The sequence below is a fragment of the Bombina bombina genome, chromosome 3 (assembly GCF_027579735.1).
Source record: "Bombina bombina isolate aBomBom1 chromosome 3, aBomBom1.pri, whole genome shotgun sequence".
Lineage (NCBI taxonomy): Eukaryota > Metazoa > Chordata > Amphibia > Anura > Bombinatoridae > Bombina > Bombina bombina.
This window is the reverse complement of record NC_069501.1, coordinates 526,613,854-526,637,648: the sequence shown is the minus strand read 5'-3', so window position 1 is coordinate 526,637,648 and position 23,795 is coordinate 526,613,854. Positions and strand designations below refer to the sequence as shown.

Below are 23,795 nucleotides of genomic sequence, written 5' to 3'. Positions count from 1 at the left end.
TTCTATATAACTTTGTTCTATTTATTTTCTACTATAGTTTTGAAATTTGCTCTTCCCTTTTCACCAAAACAAGTTATTTTAATGATTGTGAACATGTCTCCAGACCAATGATCAGTGGTACATAACTTTTCTTTGTGCCGTTGTCTTGTTCTTCATTTGACATATTCACACCTGCTAGTTGATTATTAAACAATAACATGTATAATAATCACTTTAACATATTTAACATAGATAACTTGTAGCCATCCAGATGTCTTAGTGCACTCCAGTATTGACCTCCTGTTAAATTTAAGAGCAGTCAGACATGTACAGTACTCCATGGTCCACTGTTTCTTCTCTGACCACAGGGCCATTAGGTTTTCAGGGGAATAGGGCAATGTCTTTTTATCTGGCCCAGGCTCCTGGAGGCTGAACTGTGCCCTGCTTGAAAAGAGGATATAATGGGGGAACTTAGGGGTGCTTATATCACATGGAGAGATGAGATTTGTGCCTTCCCCACTGTAGTACAGCGGTGGGAATTTATTAAGTTAAAGATTTGCAGTTTCTTTCAGGTCAAGGGCAAGAATCTGGTGAGTCAGAGGAAGAGTGATTTTAGGAGTCTGCAGTCCCTTCAGGACCTCCAACTCTACAGATGGGACATGAGTGAGGAACTGGAGAAGACCAAGTTGTGCCTGAAAGGGCACTTAAAGGAGGAATCCAGGAGAATCATCTTCCGTACCAATGTGGATAACCTGGAGAAGGGTGAAAAGCGTAATTTTTTTTTCCAGGAAACTCCACTTTGTGCAAGCACCCCTGACTGTGCTACAAGATTCAGATGGTGACCTGAGGAAAGTAAAGCAAGGGGACCTTAAAGTGGTCACTGACTTCTACAGGGACCTCTACTCCCTGAAGGATACGGACAAAGCAGCAGTGAATAGGTTCCTGTTAGGTATCACTAACACTATTGATCCTACAGGTACCACCGCCATGGAAGCCCCACTCATTGGCGATGAACTGCTCTCTGTCACTAAATCCTTTATGTCTGGTATGACTCCAGGCAGTGAGGATCTCACAGCAGAATTTTACATAAAACTGTGGGACCTCATTGGCCTGGACTTGCTAGCGCTATATGAGGAGATGGTGTTCGAGGGCAGGATGCCAACCTCACTAAGGGAGAGTATACTAATGTTCTTGTATAAGCAGAAGGAGAGGCGCAACCTTAAAAACTGGCGGACCATCTTTCTCTTTAATGTGGACTCCAAGATCTTTGCTAAGGTGATGTCAAACAGGCTGAAGAAGGTTATAGGGCAGTTCATTCACCCGCAGATAGCCTTGCCCTTATTAGAGACACGGTCCATTTCATCAAGGACTGACGCTTTCGTGCGGCCGTGGTCTGTCTAGATCAGGAGAAGGCCTTTGACCGTGTCTTTAACTTTTTTATGGACTGTACTACTTAGGTTTGGGTTGGAGGATCTGTTCTGTTATTATATCAGCCTGATTTTCACAATGTTTTCAGTACGGTACAGGTGACGGACTGGAAAACTGACCACTTCCCAGTGCTGCCTGGAGTCAGAAAAGGCTGCCCTCTCTCACCTCTCCTTTTTCATGTTGTATAGAGATCTTCACCAAGTGCATCAGACGAAATCCATAGATCAGGGGGATCACTGTACTGGGACCTGTCAAACATGAGGTTAAAGGGACACTGAACCCAAATTTTTTCTTTTGTGATAGAGCATGCAATTTTAAGCAACTTTCTAATTTATGCCTATTATCAATTTTTCTTCGTTCAATTGCTATTTTTTTAAAAAAAAGAAGGAATCTAAGCTTCTTTTTTGGTTCAGTACTCTGGACAGCACTTTTTTATTGGTGGATGAATTTATCCACCAATCAGCAAGAATAACCCAGGTTATTCACCAAAAATGGGCCGGCATCTAAACTTACATTCTTGCATTTCAAATAAAGATACCAAGAGAATGAAGAAAATTTGATAATAGGAGTAAATTAGAAAGTTGCTTAAAATTGTATGCTCTATCTGAATCACAAAAGAAAAAATTTGGGTTCAGTGTCCCTTTAATTGCTCGCTCTACACGGATGATGTAGTAGATCATCAGTCAGTGAGGAGACTCATCCAGACGTGTGAGGACTTTTCAGTTCTTCAGGTGCAAAGGGAACTGCAGGAAATCGAAGATGATGCTCTTCGGTGATTGGCACCTGACTTCTGATCTGCCTTTTCCCATAAGGCTAGACTTAATAAAAATCCTGAAAATTTGATTCGGTGCACCACTGAAGTGCTGGGAGGAGCAACTTTACTGAGTAAATCAAAAGTTTGGATGTGCCTTCCTAGTTTGCCTTCCCAGACAGTCGAAACTGTCTGGAGGAACGTTTTTAAAGAGCCTCACCAACAGGAACAAGGACACTGCTTGGATGACCATTCAGGGAGGACTAACCCTCAGGATTTTCATACATGCAAGTGGACTCTCCCAGTACAGACACTGCCTCTGCGGTTGTGTAGCAGAAGAAACAGCTCCACATGTATTCTGGGAATGCTCTTTTGCCCAGGCCTTCTTGGATGAGTTAGAGACTAAGCTTAGAGACTCTGAACCAAGGAGACATTTCTCTTTTCACTATATGAGCTATTCCTGGGCACCACACTATGTACGCTATAAATGATGTATGGCGCCTGATGTACTGTGTCAAAGATTCTTTGTGGTTTGACAGAAACCGTATGACCCTGAAGAATGTGGAGTCAACTACTCAGAACTATCACAGACTTATTCAAAACCTGTTCAGAGACTAATCCATCACCGACAGCCCTGAAGAGTACTAAATACCCATCCATACTTCAGCCCCAGCCCCATCTCATCACAGTCTTATCCTTAGTCTTATCCTTACTATCCCCTTGCCCAGCCCTTCCAGCACCATTACCATTCCCTCACCACCAGACCTTTTTATAACATGCAAGCTGAATGATTTATTGTTCTGAATAATTTGCACTGCACTGTTTTTATAATAATGTAATGCAAATATGTATGTGTGCCACTGTCATTTAACTGTGCTGCATCATAGTATATTGTATTAACATTGATATAATTGTAATTTATATATTTTATTATATAATAAAGAATAGAAAAAAAATAAAAAAATAAAAAATTCAAAGGGTTCTGGTTATAATGGTTTGGAATACTATAAAAAAGCCAAAAACAAAATAATAGTCATAATTATAATAATAATAATTTGCAAAGCCAAAAAATAACAATACTTTTTGTATACTTTTTTCTTATCATATCAAATGGTTTATTTGTACATTTGGGCTGGGCCTGCTGAAGGATGAGTGTAAATAGCACATCCAGTGATAGTGAGTGGACCAGATTAACCCTTTGAGTGCTAATGACGGCTCTGAGCTGTCACAGAGTTTCTCACTCTGGTGCTAATGACAGCTCAGAGCCGTCATGAGCACTCTCTGAACTTAAGGGAGATCTGGGGGCTCCTAACCGCTCCTACCCCGGCGATCATGCCCGTAGAGTGACAAGCATCGCCGGGGATTCACATGATGCGCAGTGACGTCATGCATAATGACGCAATGACGTCACCGCACAACTTTATTTATACTGCTTAGAAGCCTGTATCTCAGGCATCTAAGCAGCTACAGACCCCCAAGACCCACTGTTGGAAAGGTAATCGCCTAACCTTCCCAACAGTGTAAGTCTTGGGGGGCTGTAAAGAAAAAAAAAAAAAGTTAAAACATTAAAAAAAACAAAAAAAAAAAAACTTAGAAAATATTAGCACCCAGGTGGGAAAGTGCTTAGCACTCAAAGGGTTAAAAGAGTGGAGTGAGAATTATTAAACCTCATATTAAAGTTTAGCCAATGACAGAGCGGATGAGAGTCAGCCTGTCACAAAGACAAAAGAGTGAGAGGTGTGCAGCTTGAGGAAGAGACTAGGCCAAACTTTAATGGTTAGACAGGGATGAATGTCCATGACAGGGAGATTCATCTTCAGAATGATTAAGGTAAACACATAAGGCCAGAGCGCTTCAAATACTGCAGCAAAATGTTTTGCAACATAAACAAAGGAAAGGTATGTGGAAATGTATGAATTTATCCAGTCAAATTTCCTTGCTTTGTGTGAGCTAGACAGTCTACTATAGAATTTGTATTGTTTCAAAATATAGATAATCCCTTTATTACCAATTCCCCAGTTTTGCATAACCAACACTGTTATATTGATATAATTTTTGCCTCTGTGATTACCTTGTATCTAAGTCTCTGCAGACTGCCCCCGTATTTAAGTTCTTTTGACAGACAAAATTTTAGCCAATCAGTGCTGACTCATAAATAACTTCACAGGAGAGATCACAATGTCCTCTATATGGCACACATGAATTAGTGCACTGAGATAAGAGGCGGCCTTCAAGGGCTTAGAAATTAGCATATGAGTCTACCTAGGTTAAGCTTTCAACAAAGAATAACAAAAGAACAATGCAAATTTGATGATAAATGTTAATTGGACAGTTGTTTAAAATTGCATGCCTTATCTGAATCATGAAAGTTTTATTTTGACTAGACTGTCCCTTTAAGGAGCACTTTAAAACACTGTTAAATGGTAGTATAAAAAGACGGTGTTCTCCTGGAAGAGAAAGAAAATCTTAAATTATGCTTACCCGATAATTTTCTTTTCTTCTGATGGAAAGAGTCCACAGTTACATTCATTACTTTTGGGAATTAAGAACCTGGCCACCAGGAGGAGGCAAACAGTGGATGCGCTGACACTTCCTTGGTGTTATCAACCTGCTTACATCTTCCCGCCTCTAGTTCTCCTTCCAAGAGTGATCTCCAAAATCATCATGGAACAGTCTTTTGTGTTGCTGGTGGCTCCAACATGGCCACACAGGTTTTGGTATGCGGATCTGGTTCGGATGTCCAGTTGCCCGCCTTGGCCACTTCCGTTACGGCCGGACCTACTATCTCAAGGTCCGTTTTTCCATCAGGATCTCAAATCATTAAATTTGAAGGTATGGAAATTGAACGCTTAGTTCTAAGTCATAGAGGTTTCTCTGACTCAGTGATTAATACTATGTTACAAGCTCGAAATCTGTCTCTAGAAAGATTTATTATAGAGTTTGGAAGACTTACATTTCATGGTGTTCTCATAAATTCTCCTGGCATTCTTTTAGAATTCCTAGAATTTTACAGTTCCTTCAGGATGGTTTGGATAAGGGTTTGTCTGCAAGTTCAGTGAAAGGACAAATCTCTGCTCTTTCTGTTTTATTTCACAGAAAGATTGCTATACTTCCTGATATTCACTGTTTTGTACAGGCTTTAGCTCGTATTAAGCCTGTCATTAAATCAATTTCTCCTCCTTGGAGTCTTAATTTGGTTCTGAAGGCTTTACAGGCTCCTCCATTTGAGCCTATGCATTCTTTGGACATTAAACTACTTTCTTGGAAAGTGTTGTTCCTTTTGGCTATCTCTTCTGCTAGAAGAGTTTCTGAGCTATCTGCTCTTTCTTGTGAGTCTCCTTTTCTGATTTTTCATCAGGATGATGCAGTTTTGCTGACTTCTTTTCAATTTTTACCTAAGGTTGTGAATTCTAACATTAGTAGGGAAATTGTTGTCCCTTCCTTGTGTCCTAATCCTAAGAATTCTTTGGAGAGATCCTTACATTCTTTGGATGTGGTAAGAGATTTGAAATATTATGTGGAAGCTACTAAAGATTTCAGGAATGCTTCCAGTCTATTTGTTTTATTTTCTGGTCCTAGGAAAGGTCAGAAGGCTTCTGCTATTTCCTTGGCTTCTTGGTTGAAACTTTTGATTCATCAAGCTTATTTGGAGTCGGGTCAGGCCCCGCCTCAGAGAATTACAGCTCATTCTACTAGATCAGTCTCCACTTTGTGGGCTTTTAAGAATGAAGCTTCAGTTGATCAGATTTGCAAAGCAGCGACTTGGTCCTCTTTGCATACATTTACTAAATTCTACCGTTTGATGTATTTGCTTCTTCGGAAGCAGTTTTTGGTAGAAAAGTTCTTCAGGCAGCTGTTTGTTTGATTCTTCTGCTTTTTGATTTAAGTTTTTTTCTTTCAAACATAAAAATAAACTTATTTTTTGGGTTGTGGATTGATTTTTTTCAGCGAAATATGGCTGTTTTTATTTTTATTCCCTCCCTCTCTAGTGACTCTTGAGTGGAAGACTCCACATCTTGGGTATTGATATCCCATATGTCACTAGCTCATGGACTCTTGCCAATTACATAATTTATGTAAGAACTTACCTGATAAATTAATTTCATATTGGCAAGAGTCCATGAGGCCCACCCTTTTTATGGTGGTTATGATTTTTTGTATAAAGCACAATTATTTCCAAATTTCCTTTGTTGATGCTTTCTACTCCTTTCTTTATCACCCCACTGCTTGGCTATTCGTTAAACTGAATTGTGGGTGTGGTGAGGAGTGTATTTATAGGCATTTTGAGGTTTGGAAAACTTTGCCCCTCCTGGTAGGATTGTATATCCCTTATGTCACTAGCTCATGGACTCTTGCCAATATAAAAGAAATTAATTTATCAGGTAAGTTCTTACATAAATTATGTTTTTTTACTCCAATTCCCAAAAATTATTGTGTTCCATAAATGCAAACATATTCCCTGCTTGGTTTCTTTGTCGTTGGGGTCTAAAGAAAAGGAAAAACCACAAACTTAAAGTAAATGTAAAATTTGATGCAAAAGTGCCCGGTTTTTAAAAATTCAATTAAAAACCAGAGGCACTTTAATTCATAAATACATTTCACTTACCTTTTTAACTTGACAGCCGCTCCAGCTTCCCCCGGTCGTCACAAGTCATTTCTGACATCAGAAATGATGGATCGGTCATCCTCCAGTCACGGCTTCCCCCCGGGGAATCAGTGTCTGATTCAAAGCCGGATTCCTCATTTTAGACCCAGGAAGAGGCTTTGCGACGGGCGGAGGAAGCTGGAGCGACTGTCAAGATTAAAAGGTAAGTTTTTTTCACAACACAAGTGAAATGTACATTTTTATGAATTAAAGTGCCCCTGTTTTTAATTTTTAAAAACCAGACACTTTAGCATCAAAATTTACATTCACTTTAAGGGGCAGTGTAGTCAAAAATTAAAGCTTCATGATTCAGATTAAGCATGCAATTGTAGGCAACTTTCCCGTTTAGTTTTATTATCAAATTTGCTTTGTCCTCTTGGTATTCTTAGTTGAAAGCTAAACCTAGGTAGACTCATTTCCAAACCCTCGAAGGCTGCCCCTTTTCTTAATGTATTTGACTTGGTTTGAATTGGGTTTTCATAGCTAAAGGGCATTAGTTCATGTGCGCCATATAGATAATGTGCTCATGCCTGTGGAGTTACTTATGAGGGGGCACGGATGATACAAGGTAATTACAGAGGTAAAGTGTGTATTAATGTGTGTTGGTTTTGCAAAACTGGGGAATGGGTAATAAAGGGATGATCTTTTTAAACAAATTTTGGAGTACTGTCCCTTTAAGCCTAGGCTAGTTTGTCTGACAACTAAAATCATAGCCATTGCTATGGTAGCAAAAGCCTGCTTTACCTGAGCCAGTAAGCCAGCTAAACAGAGCAAAGAAAGTACAAGAAGCGCAAACAAGCTTGAGTAATTTATTAAGTATATGTAATAAAAATAAACATAGTAACTTACACTTAAGTAAGCAAATTCAATCTCCAGATTAAATCAAATCAAAGACAGCAGCAGCCAGAGTCCTGATCGACAGGCAGAAGTATGTCCAAAGTTTTGCGGTAGACCGCCGAACACAAAGCCGGCGCCTGACGTCACTGTAGGATACAGGATCCAGAGCGTCCCCCTTTAGGCCTTAACCTCTCAGCTGCAAACACTGTTGATGAAGGCGAACCACACTTGACGATATTCCTACGCGTTTCGTCCGGAACCCGGCCAGACTTCTTCAGGGTAACTTAACAATAGTTCAGGTGGAATGTTCACTCTCATGTTAGGTTATGAATTTATACCAAGGGATAGAGCGCCCTCTAGTGATATATTACCATGTAAAACTTGTTAATAACCTATTGACCTAACTATACGGATTGCGATACAACAAAGTAAACCATACAAACAATTATCTAACAAACATAATTCATAGAGATAATTTTAACAATATATACTCTACCTAAAACATTTATAAATATAAAATCATAAACGCTCAAATATACATATAAATATGCACCATATTGACAAAATTTGATGTACACAAAAAATATATATAAAAAAACTTAAAATTGGGATTCATATACTAAAATTTCGTCTATTACATTCATATTCAACAAATTAATTTAAGAAACACTAAAAGGAAGGTGGACCGACAATCTGATAAAAAAAAAAACTGGGGATATAGAAGAACTTATTGTTAAGCTGACATACATATAAATAATACTACATAAGCACATTTCCACACATACCTAACATAACAAGACAATTCACTCAAACAAATCTCATGTGAGCAACTTACAGCATATTGCACCATAAAGATAATTTGATATAAAAAATGGAATGGGATTATCATACATAAATTCAAATTTCATCAAATTAATTTTATATTTATAAATAAGAAATTAATCAAAAAGGAATAAAATTTATATTAACTTTGAAAGTGAAAAAACTCAAATAGAATAACTTGTATGATCACTCTATACTGTAGACACCCAGTCTCATCAACAGAACAATAAAAATAAATAATGTTAAAGACCCATACCCTCATAAATACACATACACCGCGACATATATACACATGCCAGGACAAAATCTTAAATTAATTCATAGGCAGTTTGCAACCTAGAGGCTTGAATGTTGATTTGGATCTTGCTGCTTATATGTGAATTAATTTAGGATTTTGTCCTGGCATGTGTGTGTATATATATGTCGTGGTGTATGTGTTTTTATGAGAGTATGGGTCTTTAACTTTATTTTTATTGTTATGTTGATGACTGTGGGTGTCTAACAACAGGCTGATTTACAGTATAGAGTGATCATACGAGTTATTCAATTTGAGCTTTATTTCACTTTCTAAGTTAATATGAATTTTATTCCATTTTGATTAATTTGTTATTTATAAATAGAAAATTAATTTGATGAAATTTGAATGTATGTATGATAATCCCATTACATTTTTTATATCAAATTATCTTTATGGTGCAATATGCTGTAAGTTGCTCACATGAGATTTGTTTGAGTGAATTGTCTTGTTATGAGTATATATGTTGTTAGGTATGTGTGTTATGTGTGGAAATGTGCTTATGTAGTATTTTTATGTTTATGTATGTCAGCTTAAAGGGACATTAAACCCAAATTTTTTCTTTCATGATTCAGATAGAGAATACCATTTTAAACAACTTTCTAATTTACTTATATAATCTAATTTGCTTCATTCTCTTGATATTCTTTCCTGAAAAGCATATCTAGATATGCTCAGTAGCTGCACGTATTTGCCGCATGTTATTGGCTCACCAATGTGCATTGCTATTTCTTTAACAAAAGATATCTAAAGAATGAAGCAACTTAGATAATAGAAGTAAATTGGGATGTTTAAAATTGTATTCTCTGACTCATAAAAGAAAAATGTTGGGTTTAATGTCCCTTTAACAATAAGTTCTTCTATATCCTCAGTATATATTGTTAAAATTATCTCCATGAATTATGTTTGATAATTGTTTGTATGGTTTACTTTGTTGTATCGCAATCCGTAGTTAGGTCAATAGGTTTTTAACAAATTTTACATGGTAATATATCACTAGAGGGCGCTCTACCCCTTGGTATAAATTCATAACCTAACATGAGAGTGAACATTCCACCTGAACTATTGTAAAGTTACCCTTGAAGAAGTCTGGCCGGACGAAACGCGTAGGGATATCATCAAGTGTGGTTCGCCTTCATCGATAGTGTTTGCAGCTGAGGTTAAGGCCTAAAGGGGGACGCTCTGGATCCTGTATCCTAGCGACGCCGTCTGTGTGTTCAGTGGTCCCCCGCAAAACTTTGGACATATTTCTGCCTGTTGATCAGGACTGGCTGCTGCTGCCTTTGATTTAATCTGGAGATTGAAATTGCTTACTGAAGTGTAAGTTACTATGTTTATTTTTAATACATATACTTAATAAATTACTCAAGCTTGTTTGCGCTTCTTGTACTTTCTTTGCTCTACTTTCAACCTGACTCTGGTGATCACAGGAATTGTCACCAAAAAGAAGCTGCATCTGTTTGGGTACTACCTAGGACTATTTCTGAATCGGGACATTGTCTTTATCGTACTTGGGACTATTTATTGGAAGTACACGTGGTTTCTAGGTTTGCATTTACTTTGCTAAATTTTCTTGTTTTTATTACTATGTGTATGCTATGTTGGTTCGTTTCCTTGTTTTAGATAAGAGATGATTTTTTATATGTATTCATGCACCTTAATATTTGAGACACTGGAATATAAAAAAAGGAGCGTTCTTAATATTTTTAATATTAATTTATATAGAAAATTATATTCTAGATGATTAGCGCTGATATTCTGTTTCTAGTATGTTAAGCCAGCTAAACAGTTGACTATCAAGCAACAAACTGCTTGACATGCAGTTATGCTAGCGGGATGGTGGTTGCAATCTTCCATCTGCCCAAATGGATAGTCATATCCAAAGCTTGTAGCAGGGTCTCCAGGTTGTGTTAATGGCATACCTTTCCAATGCCTATTTCCAGCGCATGTGTATAGGGACCAAAATGCAAAGACTCAGTCATGCTACCAAGTTACTTTTGTCAGAATGTGGCTGCCACAATGGTTATACATACTTCAAGCAAAATCTCTTAACAGGCGTGTATTTTCCCTACCAATAACACCTGCACCGGGCGTTGACGCCAATCAATTTCCCTGAGGGCGGGCATTTTTGGGATTCTAAGATGACATGTTGGCAACGAGTTAAAAATTCTACTTATTCTGAACATGGGCAAACCGACTCCCTGTTTATCTAGGATTTAACTAATAGTAAACCAGCTTATGTGACCAAGTTGTTTTTCTTTTTAAATGTATTTAGGAAGTCTACTCCAGACCTTATTGTTTAGAGATAATCCCTTTATTACTCATTCCCCAGTTTTGCATAACCAACATAATATATATTTTTACCTTAAATTACCTTGCATCTAAGCCTATGCATAGTTCCCTTATTTCAATTATTTTGACAGACTTCATTTTAGTCAGTCCCGTTTCATAACTCTACAGGAGTGAGCACAATGTTATCTATATGGCACATTAACTGCCACTGTCTAAAAACTGCCCAAAAGCAGAGATAAGGTGCCCTTCAAGGGCTTAGAAATTACCATATGAGCCTACCTACGTTTAAGCTTTCAATAACTAATACCATGAGAACAAAGCACATTTGATAAGTAAACTGGAAAGCTTAAAATTGCATGCCCTATCTGAATCAAGAAGTTTAACTTTGACTAGAATGTTACAAGTCCTATCTGAATAATGAAAATTTAATTTTGACTAGACTGTCCCTTTAATACTGCTTTTAGTGGCCCTTTAATTTAAAAATTCTCTTGACAAATTACAGCAGGAAAAAAAAAAAAGTTAATGTAATAACCAGGTGAACTATTTTTTTAAAATGGTATATATAACCCAAAATAGTCATTTTTTTTTATCTGTAAAACTAAATCTAAAAATTAAACCATCTGGTTGAGAATATCAAAGGTAATACAATAAGCAGCAATAATGAATCTATGTAGAAAACCACAATTTACATCAAGTCTGCCTGGTTACAAATTGCTGGTAAAGGAGGGTTTACCTTTTTACGGTTGATAAAACATCTGTGCTTGTAATTTTACTTATAGCAAAGACATGAAGGCCTACTACTATTTCACTCACACAGGGAAGAAGAATACACTATAATGTGCAAGTGACAGAAGAAGAAAAGAAAAAAAATTTCCTGACAAATTGTTTTATTAAGACAAACTATTACAAGTAACAGATAACCATTGAGAATTAAGTGCAATATGTAAGTCTGAACACTGGCATAACAATACTAGAAAACCCCACACCAAAACTTTCCAGTACGATACAACAGGAACTGGCAGCGTAAGAAGACTGGAGCTGTGAAATGCCCTATTCAAGCAAACAGGGTGTAAGTTAACACTACATCATTACAGCTGCTAGCCATCTACAGAAAAGGGAGGGGACATCAAAAGTTAGATATTGGCTCAGTCTTCTTAACTGTCACCACCTTCTTTGGTTTCTTTTCCCTTTCGGATCTCTTCAACTTTCTTATCCTGGAAGGGGGGGGGGGGGGGGGGGGGGGAAAAAAAAAAAAAAAAAAAAAGTTAAGGGCAAATATGCAACAAGCCACCCAGCCCTTTGCTCTAACGTAGAGATTTAAACCAAGTTATTTCTCAATGACAGCCATTAAACTTCTATCCAGCATATAAATCCCAACACAACCAAACACTTCAGGACCAACGCTTAAGATACCTTCTCTCGTAGTCTCTCTAGCTTTGCAGCTATTTGAGCTTCACGGTTTTCTTTGTTGGCCTCCATTTTGTGAGAGAGTTTTTCTTCTGCCATTTTGCTGAAGTTATTGTTCTCCTCAATAGCTTTCTGCAGAACCTCTTTCTCGTGTTCTCTTTTCTCAGCAAGCTGCTTCAACAGTTCAGCCTCGTGCAACTGTGGAAAAAGATTTTAGGACCTTGAACTGACCTAGTATAAACATGCTAATTTATCACAAACACTGGAGCTTAGAAAAGAACCCATTTTTTAGATAAAACAGATCTCCAGAAACAGTTTATGCAATGTAAAGCTTATAGGTTTAATTAAACCACAATATGTTCTACCATGCCTATTGTTTAGCTAGGCAGTGAGTTCTCCTGGTTGGCTGTTTTGACTAAGAATTTTAAAAGGATCTAGAAGGTGGTTTGTTATTAGGACTTTATTATTCCTTTGCACTATGGGGGAACAAAAATGCTGCAGCCAATAGATTTATACCATTTATTAAAATAGATATTTTAAAAAGAAAGTGTTTGTTATTCAGATAGAACATATGGTTTTAAACAACGTTTCCATTATCACATTTGCTTCATTTTTAGTATACTTTCTTGAAGGAGCAGCAATATACTACAGCGAGCTATCCAAACACACTGGTTTAGCCAATGACAAAAAGGCAAATGTGTGCTGTCACCAATCAGCAGCTAGCTCACAGTAGGGTATTGCTGCTCCCGAGTCTACCTAGGTATGCTTTTCAATAAATTGCAAAGCAGTTTACAATCCCATGCTTTTTGAATCATAAGAGATTAAGTCCGACTTCAATGTCCCTTTAAGTAAAACTGATGGGAGCAGTCCAAAAAACAAACCCAAATTTTTTTTACTCAAATTAGGTAAGGTTATTGACCACTTTCTAATGTGGATTATTTCTTACTTGTTAGTTGCACATACACAAACATAGCTTTAGTATTTGAAGATGTAAAATAGAGCAGTCCAAGTTATTCACACCTAGGGCTTATTTTTATGATAACATTGCATCATAGTTGTAATAAAGGAACACTAAAAACCTGTCATAGTCACAGAAATTTAAAAACACTATAAGAATACAAAAAGGCATATGCCGCAAAAAACACACACAACCACCACAGTAATGAAGAAACCAACTACTTACTTTGCGCCTTTCTTCTGCTGCTTCCAGCTTCTTCTGAATTTCCTCCAATGAGCATTCCTTTTTCTTAGGAGAGGCTAGAGCAAGTTCTGGAACAGCTTCAGCTGATGGAGGGCTCAATATAAGCTCAAAAGCTTGGCCAGAGGCACGCTTTTCCAACTCTTTTACTTTAATGTCAGCTAAAGGAAAAAGGCAAGAGAAGAAAGAAATTATTTAACAGCACAGACAAACATCCACGAATAAAAATGGGCTAGTGCCTTTTTAGGATTGCAACCACAGTTATATATTTTACATGCAATCTAGGTTTCTCCCGTTATTGAAACATCACCACAATACAAGTTCCTATTAGACATTAAACTCTAAAAGATTGCCATACGTATAAAACACAATTACAGTATCAGATCAGTTTCTACAACACCCCGAGTACAAGCAGAAATGTTACAGGTGTACTATTTAGAGTTTGGACTTGTACTAATTAAAACAAGAGAAATAAAACCGCACACTGCTATAGGAGTTCATTACTTTAAGGGCGAATAAACCAAGTATGACTTGCTGACGATGCAAAAATAGGATGAGTGCCATTTCCGAGGCATATTTGTTAAGAAAATGATCAACCAATTTATGGATATTGGAATCTTTGAATATAAGCAAAGCCACCGAAAATATATCTATGATTATATCACTTGTTACATCGAACGCAATCAATTGTGTTGGGGGGGGGGGGAGACACTGAGTATGTGCGTGACATGATCACACACTGGTGCCCACCGCTCCAGATTTTATGCACACCCCACAGGCACGTTACACAATCCATTGCAGATACCGTTCCTACACATACATGTAGTCTATAACCTTTATGCTTACAAACCCATTCAGTAGACCACACCCCCCAGTTTTCCCATACTTATGCATTCTCCTAGGAAATGTATACTTTCATTGATAGTACTGCTCTGAAAACTAAATCCAAGCTTCTGTTTATTCAAATTACCCCTTTTTCCTACCTACTGTTACACAGTCCAGAATCTAGAAAAAGATTAAAAATAGTCTCAAACAAATCTGTTTTCTGCATATTAAAAGGGACAGGAAAAAAAAAAAACCCTCTCATGATTTCAATAGGGCATGCAATTTTAAACAACTTCCCAATTTACTTTTATCACCAATTTTGCTTTGTTCTCATGGTATTCTTAGTTGAAAGCTAAAACTAGGAGGTTCATATGCTAATTTCTTAGACCTTGACGACTGCCTCTAATCTGACTAGATTTTGACCCCTAGAGGGCATTAGTTCACATGTTTAATATAGACAACATTGAGCTCATGCACGTAAAGTGACCTAGGAGTGAGCACTGATTGGCTAAACTGCATGTCTGTCAAAAGAACTGAATTAAGGGGGCAGTCAGCAGAAGCTTAGATACAAGATAATTATTGAGGTAAAACGTGTTTTATAACTGTTTGATATGCAAAACTGGGGAATGGGTAATATAGGGATTATCTTTCTTTTTAAAGAACAAAAATTCTGGTGTTGACTGTCCCTTTAAGGAAGCACTAATAAAACTTCGGGAGAGATTATCCAAAAGCATTAAGTAATGTTTGTCACATTTCAAAACACTCCAAGGCAGAACATGCTGTGATCTGAGATGTCAGAAAAATACAGTATGTTAGCAGAAAGAATGGGATACATGCAGGAACTGTTAGCGGTAGCACTATCGCTTTGCAGTGGTGCGTTCTGGCTGTAATTTAAGTCTTGCTTAACACCGTAAAACTAGAGAAAAGAGAGCAGTCAAATTAAGAGCAGCGTTGCAAAAGTGACAGCCCATTGAGCGACGACTGCCTTTCAGGTATTTTTTCAATCCTACCAACTAGGCTTTCCTGGTCCGCACATTTTATTTTATAACTACATACAGGTATACCTCAGTTTACAGCGCTTCACTTTACAGCGCTTCGCTAATACAGTGCTTTGTGAAGCTGAAGTTCAACCTTCAAATATTTTGAAACAGTGTTGTAATCATCGTGAGACTGCGAGAAAAGTGACTGGCACCATTTTGTTATGCTTAGTTCACTCTGTTTACAGCATTACAGTGCAATCTGTGTCTCAGTGTTAGTCTGGCACATTTTACTACAGTAATTGTCACTTTTACAGGTACAGTATTTATTGAATACTAATTGAATACTGTGCTGTGCTATTGTTAAACTAAACTTGAACTAACATGTTAGTTCAAACATGTTTTTAAACACACTGGCAAGTGAAAAGAAAGCTAAAACTGCCTTGTTTCACTTTAAGGCGGTTTTCACTTTACAGCGGGGCTCTGGTCCCTAACCCGCTGTATGAGCGGGGTATACCTGTATTTACCTTATATTATGTGATGTTTGACCAAGAGCAAATGAAACCGATTTACTCGACATTTCTGTTGCAGCTATTTTGCAATGCAATTTGCAACTGCTGCAATATAGTATAAAACTTTAAAAATGACTCTACACCAGAATTTGTATTGTTTAACAAGAGATAATCCCTTTATTACCCATTCCCCAGTTTTGCATAACCAACAGTTATATTTATATATGTTTTACCTCTGATTAATCTGTATCTAAACCTCTGAAAACTGTCCCCTTATTTCAGTTTGACAGACTTGCATTTTAGCAAATCAGTGCTGACTCCTAGGTAACTCCACGTGCATGAGCACAATGTTATCTAATATGAGACATGAACTAAAGCCCTCTAGTGGTGAAAAGATGCATTAAGATAAGAAGCAACTTTCAAGGTCCAAAATATATATATATATATATATATATATATATATATATATATATATATACACATACACCTTTTATGCACTTATTTAGTAGAACAAATTACTTTCTTTTTTGTTTACTCTTATCTCGGCACCAATACAGCTAGTTTTGTATAGCTTAAAAAAATACCTGTTTCTCGGAAACCCGAAGTTAAATTACTAATTATTGTACCCCATCATCCATATTTTATTTATTGCCAATTTTAACATGTAACTGTAAATTGCCTGTATGAATTTTAAAACTATTTTAAGAGAAATGAAAGTTAAAATGTGGTGGTTCAGCTGTTGCAGACAAATTTATAGGGATTTGAAACCAGAATAATTTCATGGTTCAGCGCAATTTTATAATTTTTAATTTATTATAAAATGAGTATGTATATATATATATATATATATATATATATATATATATATATATATATATATATATATACACACACACCTATCTTCTGCAATAGAATTTCATTATTTTGTCCCCTTTTCCTGTAATTCCATTCTTAAATTAGGAGCTTTTAGTTTCCCGTTAGAAATAGAAGTGCAGAAGCCTTATATTTCCCACCGCCATTGGCTGAACACTCTAGTGACCTATTTATAACCGTCCATAATAGGCCCACAGCAGAGAAGGTAACCTAAGTTACGACATGGCAGCTCCCATTGCTTTATAGACCCTAAAACTTAACACTTATTTTGTCAATATTTAAAAAGCTAAAAAAAAAAAAAAAAAAAAATTTAATACATCTACATGTTATTCTCATACTAATCTTTTCTTTGAATGCATCATTCAATATAGTAGTTTTTTTTTTTTTTTTTTTTTTTTTTTAAATGTCCCTTTAAAAAAGGTGCAGCAATGCACTGAAAGGAGCTAGGCTAGCTGCCGATTGGTGGCTGCATATGCCCCTTGTCATTAGCTCACCAGAGGCATTTAAAGAGAGATGGTAAACTATGCCTACCTCGAATTAGCGATCTTAAATGAAGTCCCAAAATAATTTAAGTTTAACCTCTTAAGGATATATGACGGAATTTTTCCGTCATAAAACAATTGAGCAAACTGAAAGCTGTGTCCTTAAAGGGTTAATTCATCATATCCGCTGTATATATCTAAATATTGATGATTATATATCTTCATTTTTTATTTCCATCCTCCTCCCGTAGATCGTCTGCCATTGTTTTAGTCCAGTCACTTTTTGTCAACCAATGACAGACCAAGCCACTCAGTGACACACCCCTAACCAAATACGCTCTTCTAGACTTATGCACATGCCCTACCTCGTGTATCTCTGCATGAACACAAACTATACAATGACATAACATACATTTATCCAACGCATGCGCAGAGAGAGGAACGAAGATTGACATGCCAGAGTTGTGAAGTGGAGAGGGGCGTTTCAGCTCTCGCCGTCTTGAAGATAATACCAGGAAGTAATGCATGGGGAGGAGCAATGAGCGTTACAACTGAGTAAACTATTATACATACAAACATTGGAATTTAAAAATTATATTTGCGAATTGTTTGATCAATACTTGGAGAATATTAATTTATTGCTCAATTAGTAAAAATTTACCATCACTTTAACAAAAGGATAAGAAAATGAAGCAAATTTAAAACTAGAAGCAAATTGTGACATTTAAATTTGAATGCTCTGAATTATGAAGGTTTAATTTGGACTTTATTTTAGCGCTCATATTAGTGCTAACACAGTAGTAGCTATTTCATGTTATGCCACAATTAAATTTGACTGTGGCATATGTTGCTTAAAGGGCCATTGCAGTGATAAAATGGCATGCTTTAATTTGTTAGAGCATGTTATTTTATCAATGACCCTGGACCCCTGTGTTCAATACATGCAGGAGACAGAGCACTGCTGGTCCTAAGCGAAAAATGAAACTGACCCAATCAGCAGCGCTAGTCACACAAACCAGCTGTGCTACAAGCTCTGTTAGTAGTGTATTTTTCCCCACTCAGGACCAGTTGTGCTCTGTGGCTCCCAACTGTACTAACACATAGCATTAGAGAGTCACTTGTATTAAACTTAAAGTGACATTCAAGATTTTGAATTTAAAACAACTTTCTCATTTTGTTCTATTTAATCTTTCTTCTCTTGTTCTTTGCTGAAGTTTATCTAGGAAAGCTCAAGAGCAGCAAAGTACATAGGTTCTAGCTGCTGATTGGTGGATAGAGATATAGATATTACATACACACCAATTGAGCTTGGCTCACCCATGTGAGCAGTTAGCAACCAGTAGTGCATTGCTGGTTGATACTAAGAGAATGAAGTAAATTGTAAAGTTTAAAATTGTATTCTCTACCTAAATGAAAGAAATTAAGGCTTCCTGTTCCTTTAAATGCTTTGTGGGTTTCATGTACACACTATATATGCACACACGTATATCAACATGTTCTCTCTGTATAGCCTGATGTTGCTTAAATACATATTGCAGTGAAATTTGCGTGCTCCCCCAAGAAAACAGATTAAAATACTTTGTGTTTACACTGTTGTGTTAGGATGCATAAATAAGATTTGCCAACTGCTGCAAATTATACAAACAATCCTACCTGCGTCTGCCATGGTATCAGGATTTACTTTTCTGCAACAAAAAGAACAAATGGTCATATACAAACATTTTTTTTAACACATGTATACATAAAACTCCTGGATACCTAAGGCTACATTTCTCTCTGTATCTTAACATCCAAAGTCTGTAAAAAGAGAGCGCAGGCTCCACGCGGCCAAGGGATTAGCGAGAAACGGATACCGTGATTAATGCAAAAGAGGAACCTAAATGGTCTAGGAGAAAGACTGCCGAGAAGACCGTTTATTATAATTATATATATATATATATATTCTATGTTTTAAGCAATCAATATTACATATATAAATATTTCAGATGAGAGAAGGTAGACGTAATAAATAAACTAAACACAATCATATTTCCCTAGTGTATAGACCTAGATGCGCATGCAAAAATCACACCCTGTAAACCAGACACACGCACCTGTCAATGCTACTGAGAAAACACAAAGAAAGCGCGCGTCCTCTCGCTGCTAGAACCACTCCCTCACGTCTAATAAGAGAGTAGACAACAAAGCGTGAGAAAGAATGGCGGTAATTAGACCAAATTTAAACGGAAAAAAGGGGCGTTTTCACAACGTTCGATGCCAATATCTTGAAAGATCAAAGTGCCATTGCCAAGTGAAAACACACGGATTAAGAAAAAGGCGGAGCTGATTTGCGGAAACCAATAAAAAAAAAGTAGAAGAGGAAACCGACATAAATTAGAACCAATAGAAAGCAGAAGATAAAGTGGGGCGTGGGCAGAAATCAAAATAAGGAGGAGGGGCTAGACGTACAACACCTGGACAAAGGGAACGCGCCTATTATACACAAAAAATGAAGAATAGCGTATCGACATGTACAGAAATAAATGCACAGATTAAGAATTGCAGTTGTGCCAATATCAATAGCGACTATGCACACCATAAGTACATACGATACAAGCGCAATCAATTGTTGCGTGCTTACGCATATAAATCACTACGAATTCTACATAGCTCAGCTAGAAAACATTTTTAGTAACATGTATGCAAAGCTACAAACTGATGTGTATTCGTGAAGTAGATGGATCATACGCATATATAATATAAACCCCTAAATCCATGTTCCCCCATCTCACCTGTTCGCCTCTCGTAGAATAATCAAAGAGTGCTCTACACAGCTAGGAACAAAAGAGCCAACTACCCTTCACGTGACCCGATGGGTGCGACTCATTGGGCAAAGACAGTGGCACGCGACACTGGCAGTTGTCCCGCCCCCCTGGCTCGCGGGAGCCTGGGGAGGAACAATGACACTCCCAATGATGGGTCTGCTCTGTAAACACAGCAACTAATTCTTTTAGTTAGAGCATCAGCCTGGCACGGGGTATGCCATGGGCGAGCATAGAAACGTCTGGAATAACAGCAATGTGCCATATACCAAGCATAACAATACTCGTTAGTGTAAAATTGAAGCAAAAACAACCCACTAAACCTATAGCATGTATTTACACGCCCGCATTCTGAAAAATACTATAGACGTATTTTTGACGAAGAAATAATAAAAAAAAAATAGATGGCATTTCCTTTCATTAAACCCTTTCAACCAACTGGCAGAGTTTCATACGGTTGAACAGCCAATACTAGTTTCTGAGTAAAAACGACAGCCTTCCATAACACTCACCTACCACAGTGAGAATGAATCTAACAACTGTATCCTAATTGACATTTATAACTAATAATTAGATTCTGGTACATCCATTAATTCGCCAAAATCACGCTAGTACTATTAAATATAACAAATAGTGTCATACAGGTCCTGCCAGGCCAGGCCTATGATAAATCTGCAAACAACTTACACAATGAAACATCCTATTGAATCAATGCAGAGGCCTGATACTGACACCCAAATAACATATACAAAGAGTTAGATCTATGCAAACAATGCTAAATCCTTTGCCCTGACTTGTTTGTTTTTAGTTATGATATGATTGTGAACTACTTTTTTTCTGTATCAAATAACAGAGACTACAAGTTATTCATTTTATGCATAGTCTGCATGACATAAACCTGCTTTGCAAGTACTACAAAAATGGGGCTAGGGTACATGATACTATTTGTACATTTTAAAAATTCTTAGCAAACAGCATAAATCCTAGAGACCTTAAAAGGTCACTAAGCTATAAGGTGTTTGTGTCATAAGTGTGCAGGTTAGCCCCATGTCAGAATAACCAGTTGAAAAATTTTACAGAGCTCAATAAACATAAGAAATATTTTGATGTATCCATATATATATATATATATATATATATATATATATATATATATATATATATATATATATATATATATATATATATATATATATAGACTCTAAAGAGAGACAGACTCTAAATAAGTGCACTCTCACTCGCCAACCTCAACATAGACCAGGGTGCATGGCAGGATATTCAATCAAATTAGGGATAAGCACTCACTGGATTTAAGTACAATAACTATTTATTGGTAGTGACGTTTCGGGGCATTCACCCCTTCCTCAGACTGAGGAAGGGGTGAATGCCCCGAAACGTCACTACCAATAAATAGTTATTGTACTTAAATCCAGTGAGTGCTTATCCCTAATTTGATTATATATATATATATATATATATATATATATATATATATATATATATATATATATATATACATATATATACATATATATATATACATATAAGGGAGACCAATGCAAATTCACAGCAGATTACATGGTTAATCAATTCGTTTTTAAATAAACAACCCCCATAAAGAAAGTTAAAAAAGAACTCTCTTTGGACAAATATTGGTTCGGTATCACCTTAACAGAAAAGTTATGGTATGATTCCTGAATTTAGAACACATTACTATTGTAACATTTTTGCTTTGTAAAGAGTTTAGTCATTGGTGTCACAGAACAGGATCCTCAATTGATTAAAACATTGCTTCACAGAAGTGCAAAAGTTAGAAAGTATATTTGCATGTGACACCATTTTGGTGCACCCATGGAAGCACCAGACTCCATACAGCCTGGTTAACATGCAGAGTAGTACAATGTGAATGTGTAGCCTGACAAGGGTGCATCGCCGGTCTTTAGCACTTAAAGGGACAGTCTACACCAGAATTTTTATTGTTTAAAAAGCTAGATACTCCCTTTATTACTTATTCCCCAGTTTTGCATAACCAACATACAGTAGTTATATTAATATACTTTTTACCTCTGTGGTTGGCTTGTATCTAAGCCTCTGCAGATTGCCCCCTTATTTTGGTTCTTTTGACAGACTTGCATTTTAGCCAATAAGTGCTGACTCCTAGGTAAACCCCACAGGCGTGAACACAGTGTTATCTATATGGCACACATAAACTAATACCATCTAGTTGTAAAAAAAATGTGAAAATGCATTCATATAAGAGGCGGCTTTCAAGGGCTAAAAATTTACATATGTGCCTCCTAGGTTTAGCTTCCAACTAAGAATAGAAAGAGAACAAAGCAAAATTGGTGATAAAAGTAAATTGAAAAGGTTTTTAAAATTACATGCCCTATCTGAATTATGAACGTTTATTTTTGACTAGACTGTCCCTTTAAGGATCAGCATGGAGCTGATGTCCTGGGCTCTTACAGCAGCCATCTCACTGACAGCAGCGAGACCGCTCTATTTCCGCATGCCCCACAAGTGAGGCAGTATAGAAATAGCCAGGGCCGTCTTTAAAACACGACAAAAGGGGCAGCTGCCCAGGGCCCAGTCTCTGTTGAGAGGCGTAAGAGTCCTTAAAAAAGGACTTTTTTTATGGTTCATACCAGACTGCTGATGTGACATGGGGAAAGACACACATTCAGTCATAATACTGTCACAGTCAAAAGTACTCTGCTTCTATATATTTTTTTTAAAAACTGTGCCAGACCGTTCCGGTGTCATGTGACATGCCAAGCTATTGCCATATGCTGTTTTAGATGTGCACTGTGCAGCACTGAATGCAAAGCCCTAACTCGGCATCCAGCCATTCCCACTGCATCAGAAAAGGTCCTACTGGAGTTACCACTGTTACCAAGTAACTGCTCTGGTGGTGGGGATTGTTTCTGGGTAGGGCTGACTGTAGGCGCATGCAGCAGAAAGCTGGAGCGGCAGGCAGATGAGGATTTGAACATCTGTGCAGCTGCACACACTGCTCTCTTCAGTCTTGAGGCTGTGTGACTTATCTCACACTGTATCCATGCAGCCTTGGGCAGACACCATCCAGTCTGCTGGTCCCCTTAGCCCTGCTCTTTCTGCTGTGGCCCTAAGATCAACTAACTGAAGTTTGTTAGGGGAACAGTGCTTTGTAGAAAGGTGTCAGTGGGAATAATAAGTGAGTGCACACACGCCCCTCCCCATGCAGCATTGTCTAGTGCAGGGTGAGAGGGAACTTGTTCCTAGCAAAGTAGTGACATGTGCTGCTGTGGCTGATGTATAGTGTCATGCTGATACTTCACACATTAATGTAAGGTTTATTTTTATAGTTTTTGTTTTCTCTCTGTCTCAGCTGCTGTTTCAGTCAGTAAACTTATATTTGTCTGCACCTCCATGCTTCCTCCTCAGTCTTTAACTTGCTTTGCTCCAGTTCCAGTTGGCTGCCCTAAATCTCTTTAACCAGCTAACCTCACACCAGAATCACATTCAAAAGAATATTAAATAAATCCACAGTGGAGGAATTTATATATTTATTTACTTATTAATATTGCTTAGGTCAAGTTTCAGATATTGCAATTTATTTCATTTTTTTAAAATGATTAGCCCAGCAGTGGATGATCTTGCGCATCTGCTAATAATTTTGAAAACAATTATAA

The 23,795-nt window shown here is 37.2% G+C and overlaps 1 protein-coding gene across 2 annotated transcripts; it reads right to left on the bottom strand.

Annotated features, from left to right (window-relative positions):
- Positions 1-11,919: 11,919 nt before the first annotated feature.
- Positions 11,920-20,216, bottom strand: STMN1 (stathmin 1). 2 transcript variants are annotated; one of them, XM_053706957.1, is made up of 5 exons: positions 20,095-20,216; positions 18,977-19,008; positions 13,640-13,815; positions 12,463-12,654; positions 11,920-12,263 (listed from the first exon to the last, which is right to left on the bottom strand). In XM_053706957.1, the coding sequence occupies exons 2-5, from the start codon at positions 18,987-18,989 to the stop codon at positions 12,204-12,206; spliced, it is 441 nt and encodes a 146-aa protein (XP_053562932.1). In that variant the 5' UTR covers positions 18,990-19,008; positions 20,095-20,216; the 3' UTR covers positions 11,920-12,203. The 2 variants fall into 2 exon arrangements, with proteins under 2 accessions (XP_053562932.1, XP_053562933.1); XM_053706958.1 differs by lacking the exon at positions 20,095-20,216 and adding an exon at positions 19,417-19,590.
- Between the last annotated feature and the right edge of the window lie 3,579 nt (positions 20,217-23,795).